The sequence below is a fragment of the Palaemon carinicauda genome, chromosome 18 (genome assembly GCF_036898095.1).
Source record: "Palaemon carinicauda isolate YSFRI2023 chromosome 18, ASM3689809v2, whole genome shotgun sequence".
Lineage (NCBI taxonomy): Eukaryota > Metazoa > Arthropoda > Malacostraca > Decapoda > Palaemonidae > Palaemon > Palaemon carinicauda.
This window is the reverse complement of record NC_090742.1, coordinates 15,805,688-15,825,687: the sequence shown is the minus strand read 5'-3', so window position 1 is coordinate 15,825,687 and position 20,000 is coordinate 15,805,688. Positions and strand designations below refer to the sequence as shown.

Sequence of the window (20,000 nt, the reverse complement as noted above, 5' to 3'; positions counted from 1 at the left end):
ATGTATCATAATGAGAAAATATATCTTACTCAAGTAATGCTTAGATGCATTATAATGATAAAATACATCCCACTCAAGTGATGCTTAAATGTATTATAGTGATAAAATATATCTTACTAAATTGATGCTTAGATGTATTATAGTTATAAAATATACCTTACTCAAGTGATGCTTAGATGTATCATAATGATAAAATATATCTTACCCAAGCGATGCTTAGATGTATTATAATGATAAAATATATCTTACTCAAGTGATGCTTAGATGTATCATAATGAGAAAATATATCTTACTCAAGCGATGCTTAGATGTATTCTAATGATAAAATATATCCGAGTCATGTGATGCTTAAATGTATTCTAGTGAAAACATATATCTTACTCCAGTGATGCTTAGATGTATTATGATAATAAAATATATCTCACTCAGGTGATGCTTAAATGTATTATAATGATAAAATATATTCCACTCAAGTGATGATTAAATGTATGATAGTGATAAAATATATCTTACTCGAGTGATGCTTAGATGTATCATAATAAGAAAATATAACTTGCGCAAGTGATGCTTACATGTATTATAACGATAAAACATATCTTACTGAAGTGATGCTTAAATGTATTATAATGATAAAACATATCTTACTGAAGTTATGCTTAGGTGTAATATAATGATGAAATATATCTTAAGTGATGCTTAGATGTATCATAATGATTAAATATATCTTAAGCAAGTGATGCTTAAATGTATTATATTGATAAAATACATCTTACTCAAGTGATACTTAGATGCATTATAATGATGAAATATATCCCACTCATGTGATGCTTAAATGTATTATAGTGAAATCATAAATCTTACTCAAGTGATGCTTACATGTATTATAATGATAAAATATATCCGACTTAAGTGATGCTTAAATGTATTATAAAGATAAAATATATCCCACTCGAGTGATGCTTGAATGTATTATAGTGATAAAATATATCTTGCTCAAGTGATGCTTATATGTATTATAATGATAAAATATATCCCACTCATGTAATGCTTAAATGTTTTATAGGGATAAAATATATCTTACTCAAGTGATGCTTAGATGTATTATAATGATAAAATATATCCCACTCAAGTGATGTTTAAATGTATTACAGTGATAAAATATATCTTACTCAAGTGATGCTTAAATGTATCATAATGAGAAAATATATCTTTCGCAAGTGATGCTTAGATGTATTATAATGATAAAATATATCCCACTCATGTGATGCTTAGATGTATTATAGTGATAAAATATATCCCACTCAAGTGATGCTTAAATGTATTATAAAGATAAAATATATCCCACTCAAGTGATGCTTAAATGTATTATAGTGATAAAATATATCTTGCTCAAGTGATGCTTAGATGTATTATAATGATAAAATATATCCCAATCAAGTGATGATTAAATGTATAATAATGATAAAATATATCTTACTCAAGTGATGCTTAAATGTATCATAATGAGAAAATATATCTTTCGCAAGTGATGCTTAAATGTATTATAGTGATAAAATATGTCTTACTGAAGTGATGCTTAGATGTATCATAATGATAAAATATATCCCACTCATGTGATGCTTGAATGTATTATAGTGATAAAATATATCTTACTCAAGTGATGCTTAGATGTATCATAATGATAAAATATATCTTACGCAAGTAATGCTTAGATGTATCATAATGATAAAATATATCTTACTCAAGTGATGCTTAGATGTATCATAATGATAAAATATATCTAACTCAAGTGATGCTTAGAAGTATCATAATGATAAAATATATCGAACTCAAGTGATGCTTAGATGTATCATAATGATAAAATATATCTTACGCAAGTGATGCTTAGATGTATCATAATGATAAAATATATCTTACTCAAGTGATGCTTAGATGTATCATAATGATAAAATATATCTAACTCAAGTGATGCTTAGAAGTATCATAATGATAAAATATATCGAACTCAAGTGATGCTTAGATGTATCATAATGATAAAATATATCTTACGCAAGTAATGCTTAGATGTATCATAATGATAAAATATATCTTACTCAAGTGATGCTTAGATGTATCATAATGATAAAATATATCTAACTCAAGTGATGCTTAGAAGTATCATAATGATAAAATATATCGAACTCAAGTGATGCTTAGATGTATCATAATGATAAAATATATCTTACGCAAGTGATGCTTAGATGTATCATAATGATAAAATATATCTTACTCAAGTGATGCTTAGATGTATCATAATGATAAAATATATCTTACTCAAGTGATGCTTAGATGTATCATAATACGTATTATAATGATAAAATATATCTTACTCGAGTGATGCTTAGATGTATCATAATGATAAAATATATCTTACTTAAGTGATGCTTAGATGTATCATAATGATAAAATATATCTTACTCAAGTGATGCTTAGATGTATCATAATGATAAAATATATCTTACTCAAGTGATGCTTAGATGTATCATAATGATAAAATATATCTAACTCAAGTGATGCTTAGATGTATCATAATGATAAAATATATCTAACTCAAGTGATGCTTAGATGGATCATAATGATAAAATATATCTAACTCAAGTGATGCTTAGATGTATCATAATGATAAAATATATCCTACTGAAGTGATGCTTAGATGTATTATAATGTTAAAACATGTCTTACTCAAGTGATGCTTAGATGTATTACAATGAATCATCATATAAAAGGATTATATGATGTACATATTTATGGATATTTGTTAGTAGATGTATCTTTGTGTCCTTTCTGAGCTGGGATATCTCAACGTGGAAAAAGGGTTTGAGTATCGCCATGATCAGCAAATTTGTGCCAGCCAGGGCTAACCATACTAGATTGGTTTGCTGTGAGCGATCAGCCAAAAGTCTCCCACTATCACCAGTCCGCAATTGGCCGGGGTGAGGATGAAAACCGGCCAAACCACAGACATGAATAACGACCTGTCTGAGGCCTTTGTCCTGCAGTGGACTAGAAATTTTCTATCGTCAGACTGGAATAGATATCTTACTTTGTATCATATGACCCGGTACTGGGACCTGGAAGGCCATTCAATTAAAATCAAGAAGTTGGACAGTAAAATGGAAGAAATGAATTGCGATTAGAGGTACAAATACTTTCAAGTAATGCATACAGTGCATCTCCTGAGTGCACTGAAAGCACTGTCCACCAATCGAGTAGCGAACTTTAGATATACGTTTTAAAGAACGATTGAAGTCTTGAAGTTGCCAGGTTGATATTTTTTATAGTTTTTTCACAGATTACATTTGAGAAATTGAGATCACTGGGAACTAGGAAAGCAATTCTTGTGATGGTGGGAGACTTGTCTGCTCGCTCATAGCAAAGCAGCTTAGTATGGTTGGCCCCGACTAGTACAGCTTTGCTGATCATGGCTTCATGCAAACCCTTTCACCACATGAAGAAATCCCCACTCAGAGACATATACTAACAATCAACTAGCATAGGAAGCTGAAAAAAGGTAGGTCTACGCTGAAACACACTTCAATAACCATCACAGAGATTTAATTCATTACCAATTTCATCAGGTTTTGATTTTTACTAAAATGTGGGTGTAAAGTATCGAAGTATTTCAACCGTGCATGGATTGTGTGATTGTCTCTAAGATCTATTGACAAATATTTTTTTCTCCTAATTATTTAAGATGTGAAAACGAATAATTCTAGTAACACCAGTTGCTTAAACCAATCACTCACTTAACCTTATCTCTCTCTCTCTCTCTCTCTCTCTCTCTCTCTCTCTCTCTCTCTCTCTCTCCAGTATTTCATGTTTGTAAATGCTGACATTTAAATATTTCATTCTTCAAATTATTGTTATGGAGTTGGTTATGGTAAACATTTCGACCTGCACATTATTGTTATGGAGTTGATAATTCTATAAAATGTGGGATTATTTAAAAACCAACGTACAATATCATACTTTATTGTTGTAGAGATATAAATATATATACAAAATATTTGGGTATACAGTTATACAGTATAATACACATATACAGCAGAGGAATATAAACTGGTTCAAGTCTGGTTTGCAAAAGCATATTTTATAACATCCTGTTGAAAATCAGACCCTCTCAGCTTAGTAATGGAAGGCCACTTATGAAGTATTTCTACATAGTAAGTTTTTGTGTCAAAGACCTTTTTTTTTTTATCTTTGATCACGTCGATAGAAAACCAGTTTGACTGAAAGACCACTGAGGAAATGTAATATTTAACTGGAGAAGACTCTTTGGAGCAATTGTGGATACTTCAGAAACTGAAGGACTACTTATAAATAAACATAAAAAAACTGCCTTTTACAAGATTTCAAAACAGTCCTATAAGATTATCTTTAAGAGAATCTGAAGCATATTAGACTATTCATTATAAGTTAACAGAGTCCCGCTCGAAGGTTTCTAAAAGTGTCTATATAAAAATGTTTATTCATGAATACTTAAGATATTAAATAAACATATAAAAAAACTGTCTTTTACAAGATTTCAAAACAGCCCTATAGGATTATCATTCAGAGAATCTGAAGCATATTAAACTATTCATCATAAGTTAACAGTGTCCCGCTCGAAGGTTTCTAAAAGTGTCTATATAAAAATCGTTATTCATGAATACTGAAGGAGATATTGAATAAACATATAAAAAACTGCCTTTTACAAGATTTCAAAACAGTCCTATGGGATTATCATTCAGAGAATCTGAAGCATATTTGACTATTCATCATAAGTTAGGGAGTCCCTCTCGAAAGGTTTCTAAAAGTGTCTATATAAAAATCGTTATTCATGAATATTTAAGGAGATATTAAATAAAGATATAAAAAAATTATCTTTTACAAGATGTCAAAACAGTATGGGATTATCATTCAGAGAATTTGAAGCAAATTTGACTATTCATCCATCATAAGTCAATAAGGTCCCTCTCGAAGGTTTCTAAAAGTGTCTATATAAAAATGGTTATTCATGAATACTTAAGGATATATTAAATAAACATATAAAAAAAAACTGTCTTTTACAATATTTTAAAACAGTCCTAAGGGATTATCATTCAGAGAATCTGAAGCATATTTAACTATTCATCATAAGTTAACAGAGTCCCTCTCGAAGGTTTCTAAAAGTGTCTATATAAAAATCGTTATTCATGAGTTCTAATGTCTACGGTAACTACCTTGTTACAAATATAAAACTTGTCGAGGACTTGCGAAAACATTTATTAAGGTTTATGCTGAGAGCAGTAAAAGTCCTGCAACTAATTCACAAGTGACTTCTCTCTGTTCTCAAATATTAAGCCTCAAATACACCATGATATCGAATGCGCTTTACATAAGGAAAAATCTATATCCAGTATAGGAATCATATTTAAGTGCATCTATGCTGCCTTGAGTTGTGGTAGTCGACTGGAAACGTCCCTGTTTTGCAATCTATTGGATGGGAGTTCTAGATACGCTCAAGATCGATCGTTTCTAGTAGTGTCTGCAACCTCACCATCCATGTGAGCTAGGGGGAGAGCCTGTTTTGTAGGAGCCTATAAGTCTACCTGGTGAGTCATCAGAAGCCATTGCCTGGCCCTTCCTTGAGGGACAGGTGCTTGGGCACTAATCATATTTATAAATGGTCAGGATCTAGGGCATTGTCCTGTCTCTAGGGAACTGTCCTGTTTCTAGGGTAGCGTATTGTCCTATCTGAAGGGCATTGTCCTGTCTCCAGGGCATCATCCTGTTTCTAGGGCATTGTCCTGTCTCTAGGACATCGTTCTGTTTCTAGGGAATTGTCCTGTCTGTAGGGTATTGACTTGTTTCTAGGGTAGCCTATTGTCTTATATGGAAGGCATCATCCTGTCTATAGGGCACTGTCCTATCTCTAGGGCATCGTCCTGTCTCTATGGCATTGTCCTGTCTCTAGGGAATTTCCTCTCTAGGGCATCGTTCTGTTTCTAGGGCATTGTCCTATTTCTATGTCATTATCTTGTGTGTTTAGGGCACTGTCCTGTCCCTTGCCTCTACCATTCATGAGCGACCTTTACGATTCGAACCAATACCTTCTGGCTTAGGGCAGAGATAACAGTGACTTGTTTCAACCGTTCGTCTGGCGTTTAAATAGATAAGATTTGTCATATCTGTATTAACCCTAAAATCTATAGGCTCAAATTCCGTCCAGGACAAGTGTACTTAATATGCATAATACCATTTGGGTTTATTCCAACGGGAAAGTGAATTGATTATCAAGGGGCATTTTAGTTTAATATTTGAGTGCAAAGAGTTAATATATTTTTTCCTGATGTAAATCACGACCAATGATATGCAAAGATGAAATTAACAGGATATGTTAATGAATTATTTAATAACTAATTTCATGTGCTAATATGCTATTCAATGGTAAGTGATTGAAAATATTCTGCTTTTCCTAAGGTTATATCTTAAATCAATAATAATAATAATAATCATAATAATAATAATAATAATAATAATAATAATAATATTAAATTTCCTGCAAGGAAAATATTCTTATTATATATTACTTATAATTAATTGATTTTTTTCTGGCATAATTCCTTCATACAATGTGTTAATTATATTTTGCTGTAAACATTTAATTAATCTTTATAAATTTTCTGTAAACAATGCACTTTTGTTCTAAATTACCTACAAACAAAAGTTTTCATTGAACATTTCTTGCAAAGAATGTATTTGTGTAAGCTAATCTTTATACAAATTCAGTAAAAATTTATTTTTTTCACATTTCATGTAAACAAATGAAATGTTTGACATTCACTCCCTTCATGAAATGAATGTTTCTATTTCTTTCCTCTAGTAATGTATTTGTAACCTTACTGTAATTGAAAATGTGGGTTTATTGATTTCGAATATATTCCATAAACAAGTTGCATCACTTGTATTTATAGTAGTAACTATCATTAATGAGCCTCTCTATTTAGTCTATAAGGAATCGTGTATACATGACAATGATCTCTGTACATTGAATCATAAAACATGAAATATTTTTCGTGTCTTTTTTTAACAAAATTCCAAACGCTACGAGCTTGTGCAAGCATTGCGATTGCAAGCATTGCGATTGCAAATCAGCGTGAGCAAATGAAAGCCTTTAAAGCCTTTCGTTGTATTCGTTCGTGAAAGACGCGCTCGCACGCGCGTGTACATGCACGCACAGGCATATACAGGCACACTGTCGTCGTGGTAGAAAACAAAGGAAAAGCATCACCTTTTATCCCGATGATTTAATAAAGAGACCAGCTCCTCTTCATCGCAAAAACAAACAAGAAGACGTGCAATATCAATTCGTCTCGAGTCAACGTGTCCACTGTCTCGGGCGGACTGCTGGGTCCGCCTCCGCTGTAAATCAGTAGGCGAGACCCAAGTACCTCGATGAACATTCAATAGGAAGACCTGAGAGTCCCCGTCTGTAGACGTGGCGCGTTGGGGGTCGTAGGATTCGCTGCTGGGGAGACTTCTCGCGTCTCTCCCTCTCCACTTCTTTGTCGCAAGTGAGAGAGAAGAGGGACCACGCCCTCCTGAACTGCGACCGGCGGCTTCTTCCCTCGGAGGACACGGGCGCGTTCGTCGGGGTGGTCACGTCCACCGAGCTCGACTTCGACGACTGCAGGAGACTGGCCGACGAGCTCAGGTGACTTCGTCTCTCGCAGGAAGACGAGGAAGAGGAGTCCTTCTCCAGTCGCCTCTCCCTCGAGCGACTCTGTCTCGAAAAGCGTTCGTAGCTGTGACTGGGACTCAGACTGTGCCTCTCGATGCCGCTCTCCCTCTGCCAGTCAACAAGTCGTTCAACAGGGCTGCTGCTGCTGCTGCTGCCTGTTGCTCCGAGACGAATCGCCGACCCGGGTCTGGATTTAGGGGACGTGAGACATCCGACACTCCTGGCCTGTCGTCCCCCGTGCTCTATGGGCGGAGGCGTGCACCAGCACTCGTCTGAAAACCTGAGGAGCTTCTGCCCTGGGGCCAGGGTGTTGGAGGAGTGCGAGGCTGAATGGGTGTGCTGGAAGTGCCTGGTCCTCATGCGGCCCTCGGCCGAGACCTCCCTTCGGTTGACCATCGCGGGCCTTGTCGTCGTCGTGCAAGTTTCACTATGGCTGAAATCGAAGCTTTTCATCCTCTGCAGTTTGCCCCGATTACTCGAGTGCGTCGGACTGTCGTGATTAGGGTATGTGATGCTTCGGAATTTCATCGCTATTTTATTTGTAGCCATTTTTTTTTATTTTGTTTCTTCCTCTTTAAGTTTTTCACACCAATAGATCCGAGCTCTTTCTCCTCTTTTCACAGATTATCAGAAATGGTATGTAGTCACTCACAGATAGGCGCGTCTGTCACGACAGAATGTCACTTATTAGCACCTTGTCCGAAAACTTAAAAAAAAGAAGCAACGAAGGAATCTGTATCCCTGTTTTGAGCGGCGGCAAAAGGGCTTTAGCACTACTACTTGTCCTACACTCAGCTAACAAATGTGGGAAGACCAACTCTTCCTTGCTTTATATCCCAGGACAGGAAAGGGTGCCAGGGAGAAGAGGGAGGGAGGGAGATGGAGAGAGGAAGGGGGGCGGGGCAGAATCACCACGCCTCCTGCGCCGATGTTCTTGCCAGTGCGTAATGGTTTCCTGTCAGGATCACTCACTTTAGGATAGTTTCTTTAAGATGCTGTTCCTTTTGTATGTTCGTACTTTTATCATCTCAATAAAGAAAATTTTAACTTAATTACATTGGAATTAAACCATCGAAAGATGTGGCGACGCACTGCCATATCTCCCCCCCCCCCTCGGGAAAGTAAAACGCACCGAACGAAATTTTCCGGGATGGACAAAGCTTTGAGAAAACAAATTAAAGAGAATCCTCCACTAGATAAATAAGTCGTAACGTAACACTTCGTAATACCTGTCTACGAAGGGTTTCAAATGATTTTATGTTTTCTGATATCGAAGATTCGAAAGAACAATTGGTTCCTTTGGGAATGACACTGAAGTTTTCGAGTTATTTCGACGTCTTGTCATCGAACGTCACATACCTGGGGGAAATTGAAAAATGTTCTTGGCTATCCAAGCTGCCATTTTCTCGTTACTGGCCAGTGGTAAGAATCACAGAATAGTGAGGCATAATATCGTTATTATATTATTTTCATAATCACCATTATTACTATTATTTTCTGTTTGTTAGCCTTTGTGGGTAATATATTTTTTTTTATGATGAAATTCACATTAACAATCTCACAATTTATTTAGTTAGCATTTGTGGGTACCATTTTTTTTATTAAGCAATTCACATTTACAATCTTACAATTTATAACATATACATCATAGTATATTTGCATATTATTTTATTTTTATTTTGCATATACTGTATTTACAATTGAAATTTTAATTATCTAAATAAGTTTTTAAATAAAAAATATATTGACTCGTGAATACTATTTCGTATATTTCTACCATACAAAACCTATTATGTATGTATGTGTATTACTTGTTGGTCATAGTTATTTTGCAGGCTTTGGATTCCTCAAGAAAAATCTTAACAGGATAATACAGAGCAAAAAATATATCGATAATGTTGAGAGTTCGATGCAATTTCAAAGTAATTTAGATTTTGTAGTCACGTTCGACAAGACATCTACACTATCTACGCATCTCTCTCTCTCTCTCTCTCTCTCTCTCTCTCTATTATTGTAAGTTCTTATCGTAAAACAGAAATAAATCATCATTTGTGTAACAGTGTAATGGATTTCCATGAACTGTATAAAGATGAATTTTACTATCCAAGGACAAATCTTGTATTAACAATTGCATAAGGTTTCAAACAGACTTTGAAGGTAATGAAAATAATATTCCTACGATCCGGTTAAATTTTTGTCATGTATTCAATATCATTCGAGTGTAACTATAAGAAATTCTATAAAAAATATAGCCGAGAGAGCAAATAACAATGGTCTTTGATAAGCTTTCTGAAAATCTCATTTGGTGAAGAGTCTTGATTATGTAGTTACAAACATTCTATTGCAATGGTAATAATCGAATACGGCGAACAGAGCATCTGTAGTTGTATACCGTCTATTAGAGTACCACCATTTGAATGTAATTCATTAGACATCTGTAGCAGGTACCAGCATTTGGATGCAATTCATTAGACATCTGTAGCTTGCACCAGCATTTGGATAAAATCCATTAGACTTCTGTAGTTGGCACCAGCATTCGGATGTAGTTCATTAAACATCTGTAGTTGGCACCAGCATTTAGATGAAATTCATTAGACACCTGTACCTGGTACCAGCGTTTGGGTGCAATTCATCAGACATCTATAGCTAGCACCAGCATTTGGATGCAATTCATCATACAACTGTACCTGGCATCAGCATTTGGATGCTATTCATTAGACATCTGTACCTGGCACCAGCATTTGGATGCTATTCATTAGACATCTGTACTTGGTACCAGCATTTGGGTGCAATTAATTATACAACTGTAGCTTGCACCAACATTTGAATACAATTCATTGGACACCTGTAGCTGGCGCTAGCATTTGGATGCAATTCTTTATACATCTGTAGCTTGCAACAGCATTCGGATGCAATTCATTAGACACCTGTACTTAGTACCTGCATTTGGATGCAATTCATTATACATCTGTAGCTTGCACCAGCATTTGGATGCAATTAATTAGACATCTGTAGCTTGCACCAGCATTTGGATGCAATTCATTATACATCTGTAGCTGGCACAAGCATCTGGATTCAATTCATTAAACATCTGTAGGCGGCACCATCAAATGGATTCAATCAATCAGACATCTGTATCTGGCACAAGCATCTGGATTCAATCCATTAGACACCTGTAGGTGGCATCAACATCTGGATTCAATTAATTAGACATCTGCAGCTGGCACATGCATTTGGATTCAATTTATTAGAATCCTGTAGCTGGCACAATCATGATTCAATTCATTAGACACCTGTAGGTGGCACCAGCATCTGGATTCAATTAATTAGATATCTGTAGCCGGCACAAGCATCTGGATTCAATTCATTAGACACCTGTAGGTGGCACCAGCAAATGGATTCAATTAATTAGACATCTGTAGCCGGCACATGCATTTGGATTTAATTTATTAGAATCCTGTAGCTGGCACAATCATGATTCAATTCATTAGACACCTGTAGGTGGCACCAACATCTGGATTCAATTAATTAAACATCTGTAGCCGGCACAAGCATTTGGATGCAATTTATTAGACACCTGTGGCTTGCACAAGCATCTGGTTTCAATTTATTAGGCACCTATAGCTGGCACAAGCATCTGGATTCAATTAATTAGACATATGTAGCCGGGACAAGCATTTGGGGGCAATTTATTATACACCTGTAGCTTGCACCAGAATTTGGATGCAATACACCAGACACCTGCAGCTGGATATATACCATTCTAGCACCTGCATCTGGATATATCCTATTAGACTATCAGTACTTTAATATATCATATTAGACTACCTGTAACTGAATATAGCCTATTAGACATGTATGAAACACGTTATTGTCTATCACCTGTAGTTGGAAATGTCTCATTAGGTCACATGTGGTTAGATATAGTCCATTAGATCACGTGTAATTTAATATACCCAATAAGAACTCCTACAACATGAAAAGGACATAAGACTACACTAAGTTGAACATCCCCCGTTAGACCACTTGTAACTTGCTATAGCCAATAAGACCAAATTGAGTTGGATATAGCCAATTAGACCTGATGTAGTTTGATATAGCCAATTAGACCAGATGTAGTTAGATATAGCCAATTAGACCGGATGGGGTTGGATATAGCCAATTATAAAAATTTATTGGGATATAACCCATTAAAATTAGCATCAGTAGCTCAATATAGCCTTTTAGGCCTTCTGTAATTGGATATAGCCCATTAGGCCATATGCAGTTGGATATAGCTCCCTAGACTACGTGTAGCTGGCTAGACCATTAGATCCCAAAATAGAAGGATATAATTCAATGGAGCACCTGCAACTGGTTATAGCAAATTAGACCATTTGCACCTGAATGTAGCTCATTTAACTTCTAGTACCTGGATAAAGTCCATTTGACCAACTGTACGTTTGATAAAGCACCTGTACTAGCCTATTAAAACAACTGCACATGGCACATTAAACAACCTGTAGTTGTATATAGGGCGTTAGACAACCTATAGTTATATATAGGGTGTTAGACAACCTGTAGTTGTATGTAGGGCGTTAGATAATCTGTAGTTGTATATATAGCGTTAGACAACCTGTAATTGTATATAGGACGTTAGATAACCTGTAGTTGTATATATCGCGTTAGACAACCTGTAGTTGTATATAGGGCGTTAGACAACCTGTAGCTGTATATAGGGCGTTAGACAACCTATAGTTATATATAGGGTGTTAGACAACCTGTAGTTGTATGTAGGGCGTTAGATAATCTGTAGTTGTATATATAGCGTTAGACAACCTGTAATTGTATATAGGACGTTAGATAACCTGAAGTTGTATATATCGCGTTTGACAACCTGCAGTTGCATAAATAGTGTTAGACAACCTGTAGTTGTATGTAGGGCGTTAGATAACCTATAGTTGTATATAGGGTGTTAGACAACCTGTAGTTGTATATAGGGCGTTAGATAACCTGTAATTGTATATAGGGCATTAGATAACCTGTAGTTGTATATATCGCGTTAGACAACCTGTAGTTGTATATAGGGCGTTAGACAACCTGCAGTTGTATATACTCCTCTTGTAGTTTATTTATTTCCTTATTTCCTTTCCTCACTGGGATATTTTCCCTATTGGAGCCCTTGGGCTCATACCAGCCTGCTTTTCCAGCTAGGGTTGTAGCTTAGGAAATAATAATAATAGTAATAATAATAATAATAATAATAGAACGTTAGACAACCTGTAGATGAATATAGTACATAAGACTTCCTAGAATAACTGTATACAACCTTTCGTAGGATTGTAAGTAGACATAACCTATTCATGTACTGCACCTGTAGTTCGAGGCAGCTCATACAGGATTAGAACAGGTACAGCTAGACACAAGCCATTTGGGGATCTGGAATATGAGCGGGTCCCTTTTAGCACCTTTTGTGAAGAATCTTGATAATTTTGGGATGCGAATTATAACTTGTTCCATATTCAACCTCCACGAAACATGAACAATTTAAAAACTTATATTTATACCCATTTTTATATAAGTAAATTACAGTTTTCTTTATCCGTCAACAAAAAAGTATATTTATGCCCATTTTTATATCAGTAAATTATATTTTTCTTTCACGTCAAAAAAATCTATCAATTCAGAATTAAAAATATTTGATATTCATATATCATTTTTATTCCCAATATTTGAAGCCGGTATATTTTTTTTCCTGAATTGTATTAGGCATTTGGAAAGTAAAACAGATAACTGCATTCTTAAATGTCAAATACAGTTATGGATACATAACTGTTATGATAATGCAAAATTGTTTCAGCAGATGCTAGACTTTATATGTAAAACCAAACATATTGATATTTCTAGATTATATAAAGATTAATATTATCCTGAATTTCTTCATATCTGGCACATTTTGAATTTCTTCATATCTGGCACATTTAATTATTAAAAGAATTATATTTCTATATCTCTAAGTGGTGTCTATGTTCACAATAGAAAAGACAGTCCCTTGTTTACGACAGTAATTAATGGTACTGAGACAGTGGTACATACTTGGATGAATCCATTATTTCTCCAAGGGTACATACGGCACTCAGGTCAAAGCTTATTATTTCTAAGAAGACAAAGCAAATCTGGGATTTCCTTCGTACTGTTAATTATTCTTCGTAACATATTTGAGAACCCATGAATGGGAGATGTTCTTTCGTTAACAAATCTATTTTCTCCGTATCAAAATGAACTGTTCCTTCGTAACTAATTCACCTTCTCCTTTGTGACAAAATTAACCGTTCCTTCGTAGCAAATTCATCTTCTTTGTGACAAAATGAGTTGTTCCTTTGTAACATATTTATCTTCTTTGTGACAAAATGAAATATTCCTTCGTAACAAATTCATCTTCTTTGTGACAAAATGAACTGTTCCTTCGTAACAGATTTATCTGTTCCTTCGTAACAAAATGAGATGCTCCTTTAAAATAATATGAGGTTGCTCCTTGGCACCAGAATGAACCTTTCATTTGTAATAGATTGGTCTGCTCCTTTGTATACATTATGAACTGCGTCATTTACTATGTGCCTCAGAAAACGGAACAATGTCACAACAAAGAAACAAAGATGGTGGTAATTTTTGCTAGTCCAAGGAGACATTGCCATATAGGTAGATAGATAAATAGATATAATAAAGTTATCATGTCTACATAGAGAACTGGAACATTGTTTCATATAGATAGATAGATAACCAGATAGATAGAAAGAATAAAGTAATCATGTTTACATAGACAGCTGGAACATTGTTTCATATAGATAGATAGGTAGCCAGATAGATAGATAGAATAAAGTAATCATGTTGACGTAGACAATTGTGAAATTGTTTCATATAGATAGATAGATAGACGGATAAATAGATACAATAAAGTAATCATGTTTACATAGACAACTGGAACATTGTTTCAGATAGATAGATAAATAGATAGAATAAAGTCATCATGTTTACATAGACAACTGGAGCATCGTTTCAAAAAAATGGATCTTACACAATCACTTAATCATATATTTTTATTCCATTAACAATTGCATATAAAAGTAAATGACAGTTGATTTACAAGAATATATGTATAGATCTGAATGTAGTCAGAGGAAATCAGTTACAAAAATATCAAGATAAACTTCAGAAAATACAGCGAGTTATGAAAATTTGTAACGGGATAATTAAAGCTTTCAGTTGACATGTAACAAGATACATGATACACATTTATCTGAAGGTATTTCCCAAACATCAAAAATATTTGGAGATACGTGTATACGAAAAAAAAACGTATGTATCCATCGTCTTTTCCATACCTAGAAGTTCCTTCTTTGTCATTCTAACGTTTAGTACATATTATGTATCCGATATGTTTTACGCACTCAGATATTCTTCCTTTTAGTACTTGTATGTATTATGTATCATGTATATCGTCTGTACATTAATGATACTTTTTTTCCACTTTAGCATCCATACATATGTATCCAGCATTTTTCCTTTATATAAATACTCCGTCTTTCCTTTTCAGCTCTGATACATAATATGAATCCTGAATATTTTCCTTACATAGTATTCCAGCTTTTCCTTCTTAGCATTGATACATATCGTGAAAATCACATATTATCATAGCATTGATACATAACATGTATTTAAGCATAGATTTTCCATACACAGTCTTTCCCTTTAAGTCATTGATACATGTAAGGCGATACATAAAATACATAAGGATTCAATTACAACAGCTACCCATTAATTACTACGAATATTCAAAACAAATGTAATGTATCATCTGGTTACATTTCCATTCAAAAATACTGAAAGGCATTTATTATTTCAGAATATTCTCTTTACATAATATTGAAATATTATCAGGAGTCTTAAGTTCGTTTTTCTTCGACAGGAGTCTTTGCAAAAAGATATATATATATTTTTTTTTGTCAATTCACAGTATATTCTTAAAAACGAGTTAGAACACGGAAATCATCTATGTCAAGAAAAAAATTTACGACTCTCCAATTCTTCACAAAATATATTAAGGAACTTGATTTACACTGTTAAGAATTTGCATTAAAAACGGTAAATGTCTGGCAACATTTATACCAGGATTTTTACCATTTTAAAAAAGGATATAATGACGTAAAGGAGTGATATTACGGTCACCAACCCGTAAAAGATAATAACAAAGTATGGTAAAATTACGGTCGCCTGTATTTTACTGAAATACAGTTAAGAAAAATATGTTTTCAAGGAGAATTTCAGATTAAAATGACGTATTTTTGTTTCTAACAGTATACGTAAATATATTCAAAGCATATTTCAAAAAGAAAAAATATTATTCCAAATTGAATATCTGCTTTGAATGACGAAACGTTAATAAGCAAGCGATAGGTCTCGGGGGGAAGTCATGAAGACACGTCACGAATCTGGGCCCTCATTTGGAAATCCATTTCGAATGGAGACACGGAAGCACCATTAACACTGCATTACGACACAGAGCATGCACAGTCAGTCGATCAAGGGACGACGCCTTGTTTATATATTTATCCAGTATGGGAACCTGACGACGTTGGGTTCATCCTTTCGTAGAGATTAGATCTACTCTCTTGATTTGTATCTTTGGTCAATTCTCCGATAATTACCAGTCCGATAACGAATCATTATCATCTCCTCCTACCTAGTGACGCAAAGGGCCTCGGTTAGATTTAGCCAGTCGTCTCTATCTTGAGCTTTTAAATCAATACTTCTCCATTCATCATCTACTTCATGCTTCATAGTACCCAGCCATGTAGGCCTGGGACTTCCAACTCGTCTGGTGCCTTGTTGGAGCCCAGTTGAAAGTTTGCTGAACTAATCTCTCTTGGGGAGTGTGAAAAGCATGTCCAAACCATCTCCATCTACCCCTCACCATGATCTCTTCCCCTTATATATTGAATCTTGACACATACGTCGACGGTCACCAGTCGTCTCTATCTTGAGCTTTTAAATCAATACTTCTCCATTCATCATCTGCTTCATGCTTGATAGTCCTCAGCCATGTAAGTCTGGGTCTTCCAACTCTTCTAGTGCCCTGTGGAGCCCACTTGAAAGTTTTCTGAACTAATCTCTCTTGGGGATTGTGAAGAGCATGTCCAAACCATCTTCATCTACCCCTCACCATGATCTCTTCCCCTTATATATTGAACCTTGACCCATACGTCGACGGTCTTCTGCCCTAGTAAGCCAAACCCATATACTTGGCCGGGCACTTTACCGGCAGCCCAGACATGCCCTTCTTGTAGAAATGTCGAGTAGGTGGCCGCAAGATTTTCGTGGATCGGCGTTGGTCTTCCTCGTCGTCGGAGTCATCTTTCCCAGCGCAGAGCGATAACAACGACATTCCTTTCCTGATTGTGCCCATGCGGCTTGGCGTCTCTTCGACCTCCTGCCGGCAGAGGATGTCGAAGGCCTTGCCGCTGTCCCTAGAGGATGACCTCCGCGAGTACCGCATCCTAGAGTAGGGCTGTCCGAAATCGTACGCGTAGCAGTCCTCAAAATCTAAGCTCCTTTCCGAGGACCGACTGTAGCGCCTCCTGTAGGCATTGAAAGAGGCATTCTGGTTGGGGCATAACTCGAGGACATTCGGGCGCGGTCGCATTGGCCCGGCCAGATTCCCCACGCTTTTGGCCTTGACTTCGACTGCCTTCTCGCTGGCCGCTGGGATGGCACAGGTCACGGAATGGGAGTGATGAAAGGGGTTCTTGCCTCCGAAGGCTCGAGTGTCGACGATAGCCTTTTCTCGCTGGAGAGTTCCTTGTTTCCCGAGTATACACAACCGTCCATGTTCTCCGTCGGAACTTATGCTGCGGCTAAACGCCAGCGTCGTGGGTCGCCCTCGACTCCCCCCGTCGTGGATGGGGCAGTTCATGACCTTGATGTACGGCGCTTCTCCACCTGTGTTCATGATGGCCGTGGGAAGTCAGCAAGAGGCCTGGATAATTCACATGCCAATCGACGAATGGTTTTCACGCGAACCTCTTTGGCGGACGTATCGTAAAGACTGAGGATGGAAGACCCGGCCGTTATCGCTGAGCAGCGCATCCTCCTCGCTCTTGCTCTCATTCCTCTCATATCGCCTGAAATGTCAAAGTGCATTGAGCCCCTTCAAGTTGTCAGAGGCAAAACGATGGGTACGTTCGTTGCATACTATTACCAAACGTCTTTGTGCGAGGTGTAATTCAATACTGCTTGACACTGCGCGAAAGAAAATATTAAAGCATAAAAATCACCTTTGAATCAGACAACAGAGAATATATTCCAAAGAGCAGTGTTATCACCTTTCATCTATTGTTTCCATTGCTAAGTTATGACATCTACGCTAGTTAGGTAACTGTCGCTTGATGTCGCGGGGCTAAGCGACACGCCCCTTGCATGTCAAGGACGTGGACGGTGATCTGTTAGGTCTCCTTCATAAAAGACTTGAAATGTGAAGGTAAAAACAGAGTTTGCTTCAGATATTTTATTTATTTCTTGTGACTCTGGAGGCAAAGTACTACGGGCAAGGTTAAGAAATGTCTAGTTAAAACAATTTTATAATAATAATCTCCCATATATAACAAAGAGCAAAGCTCTGGCTATATGTATATATACACACACCACACAAACACTATATATATATATATATATATATATATATATATATATATTATATATATATATATATATATATATATATATATATATAAATATATATATACATATATAAATATATATATATATATATATATATGCAGTATATATAAATATATATACATATATATATATATATATATATATATATATATATATATATATATATATATATATATATATATATATATATTCGGTTACTCTGTTCTCCCAGTCCCTACGGTAGGGAGGGGGAGAGAAGTAGTCATACCCTCGTGAGAGGGGGCTGCATGAATATCTATCTAAATATTTAGCCATCATTTTTGACGAGTTGCATCCACTAATAATAATAATAATAATAATAATAATAATAATAATAATAATAATAATAATAATAATAGTTAAGACTCACGAATTAAATAAACAAATGTGAAAAAAAAAAACGCAACGGAAATATGTTTTATGAAATTAGTTTTATGACCTTTGCTATACATAAAGGTTTTACTGTAAGATATTCTTTGAACTTTAGATTTTATTAAAGCTGCTCAGTCGCCGGTAGAATTTGCAACGCAATAGCCTACAATGTCAGGAAATTACAGCGAATTGGTTCATATCTTTTCTTTGATATTATTTAATTAAAAAAATAATCATATTAAGGTATTTGTCTTTTATAAGATTAATTTTAGTAATAATAAAGATAATAGTAATAATAATAATAATAATAATAATAATAATAATAATAATAATAAAAATAATAATGATGATAATAATAACAATAATAATAATAACAACAACAACAACACTAATAATGATAATAATAATAATAATAATAATAATAATAATAATACTTTTTCTGCTACATTCAATTTTAAAAATAATTAAATTAAGGTATTTGGTCTTTTATAATTTTATTTTTCATAATAATACTAAAATGACAATGATAATAATAATAATAATAATAATAATAATAATAATAATAATAATAATAATCCAAACTATTGATATTTATTTCATGAAATTCTGGTCTTACAAGATAATTGTTTTCATTATTCATTTATTTATTTTCTAATAACCTCATTCATTTAATATAAACCTTTTTTTTTCCAAAAAGCAATATACTGTATATCCCTCCACTCCTTCATTCTTCACCAGACCTCTTTCATTATTTTGAAAAACTCGTTCCTTAGAAACAAAAAAGACAAGGTTTTAATATTTCATCCTTACTTTCTAGACGTTAATTTCTTATGAAACTGCTAAAAAAAATGTCAAAAGCTTCTGTATTTTTTTTTTATACCATAAGCCGCTTTACTTCCATATTCCTTTTCAGGATAATATAGTAACTAGTGAGCGCTACGCGTCGAAAATGATTGCTAAATATTTAATAGACATGCGCACACACGCTCACACACCGATGCAACGCTTCCCCTACCCTTCCCTCTCTCACCAGAGTATGATTACTCCCTCTCCCACTGTTCGGAGGAAGGGGAGAGACGGAGAAGTTTTACGTCTGGCAATGACCGGAAAGAATATATATATATATATATATATATATATATATATATATATATAT

General features: G+C 35.0%; 2 protein-coding genes across 2 annotated transcripts in view; both read right to left on the bottom strand.

Annotated features, from left to right (window-relative positions):
- Bka (FCF1 rRNA-processing protein Bka) overlaps nucleotides 1–20,000 on the bottom strand; it is a 242,981-nt gene that overhangs the window by 192,361 nt on the left and 30,620 nt on the right. The window lies entirely within an intron of this gene.
- On the bottom strand, nucleotides 4,014–8,723 carry LOC137657629 (uncharacterized). Its single transcript, XM_068392011.1, has one exon. The coding sequence runs from the start codon at nucleotides 8,288–8,290 to the stop codon at nucleotides 7,430–7,432; it is 861 nt and encodes a 286-aa protein (XP_068248112.1). The 5' UTR covers nucleotides 8,291–8,723; the 3' UTR covers nucleotides 4,014–7,429.

Bases quoted from the DNA above. Each gene is read 5' to 3' on its own strand.
- LOC137657629 (XM_068392011.1), bottom strand. From the start codon at position 8,290: ATGGCTACAAATAAAATAGCGATGAAATTCCGAAGCATCACATACCCT.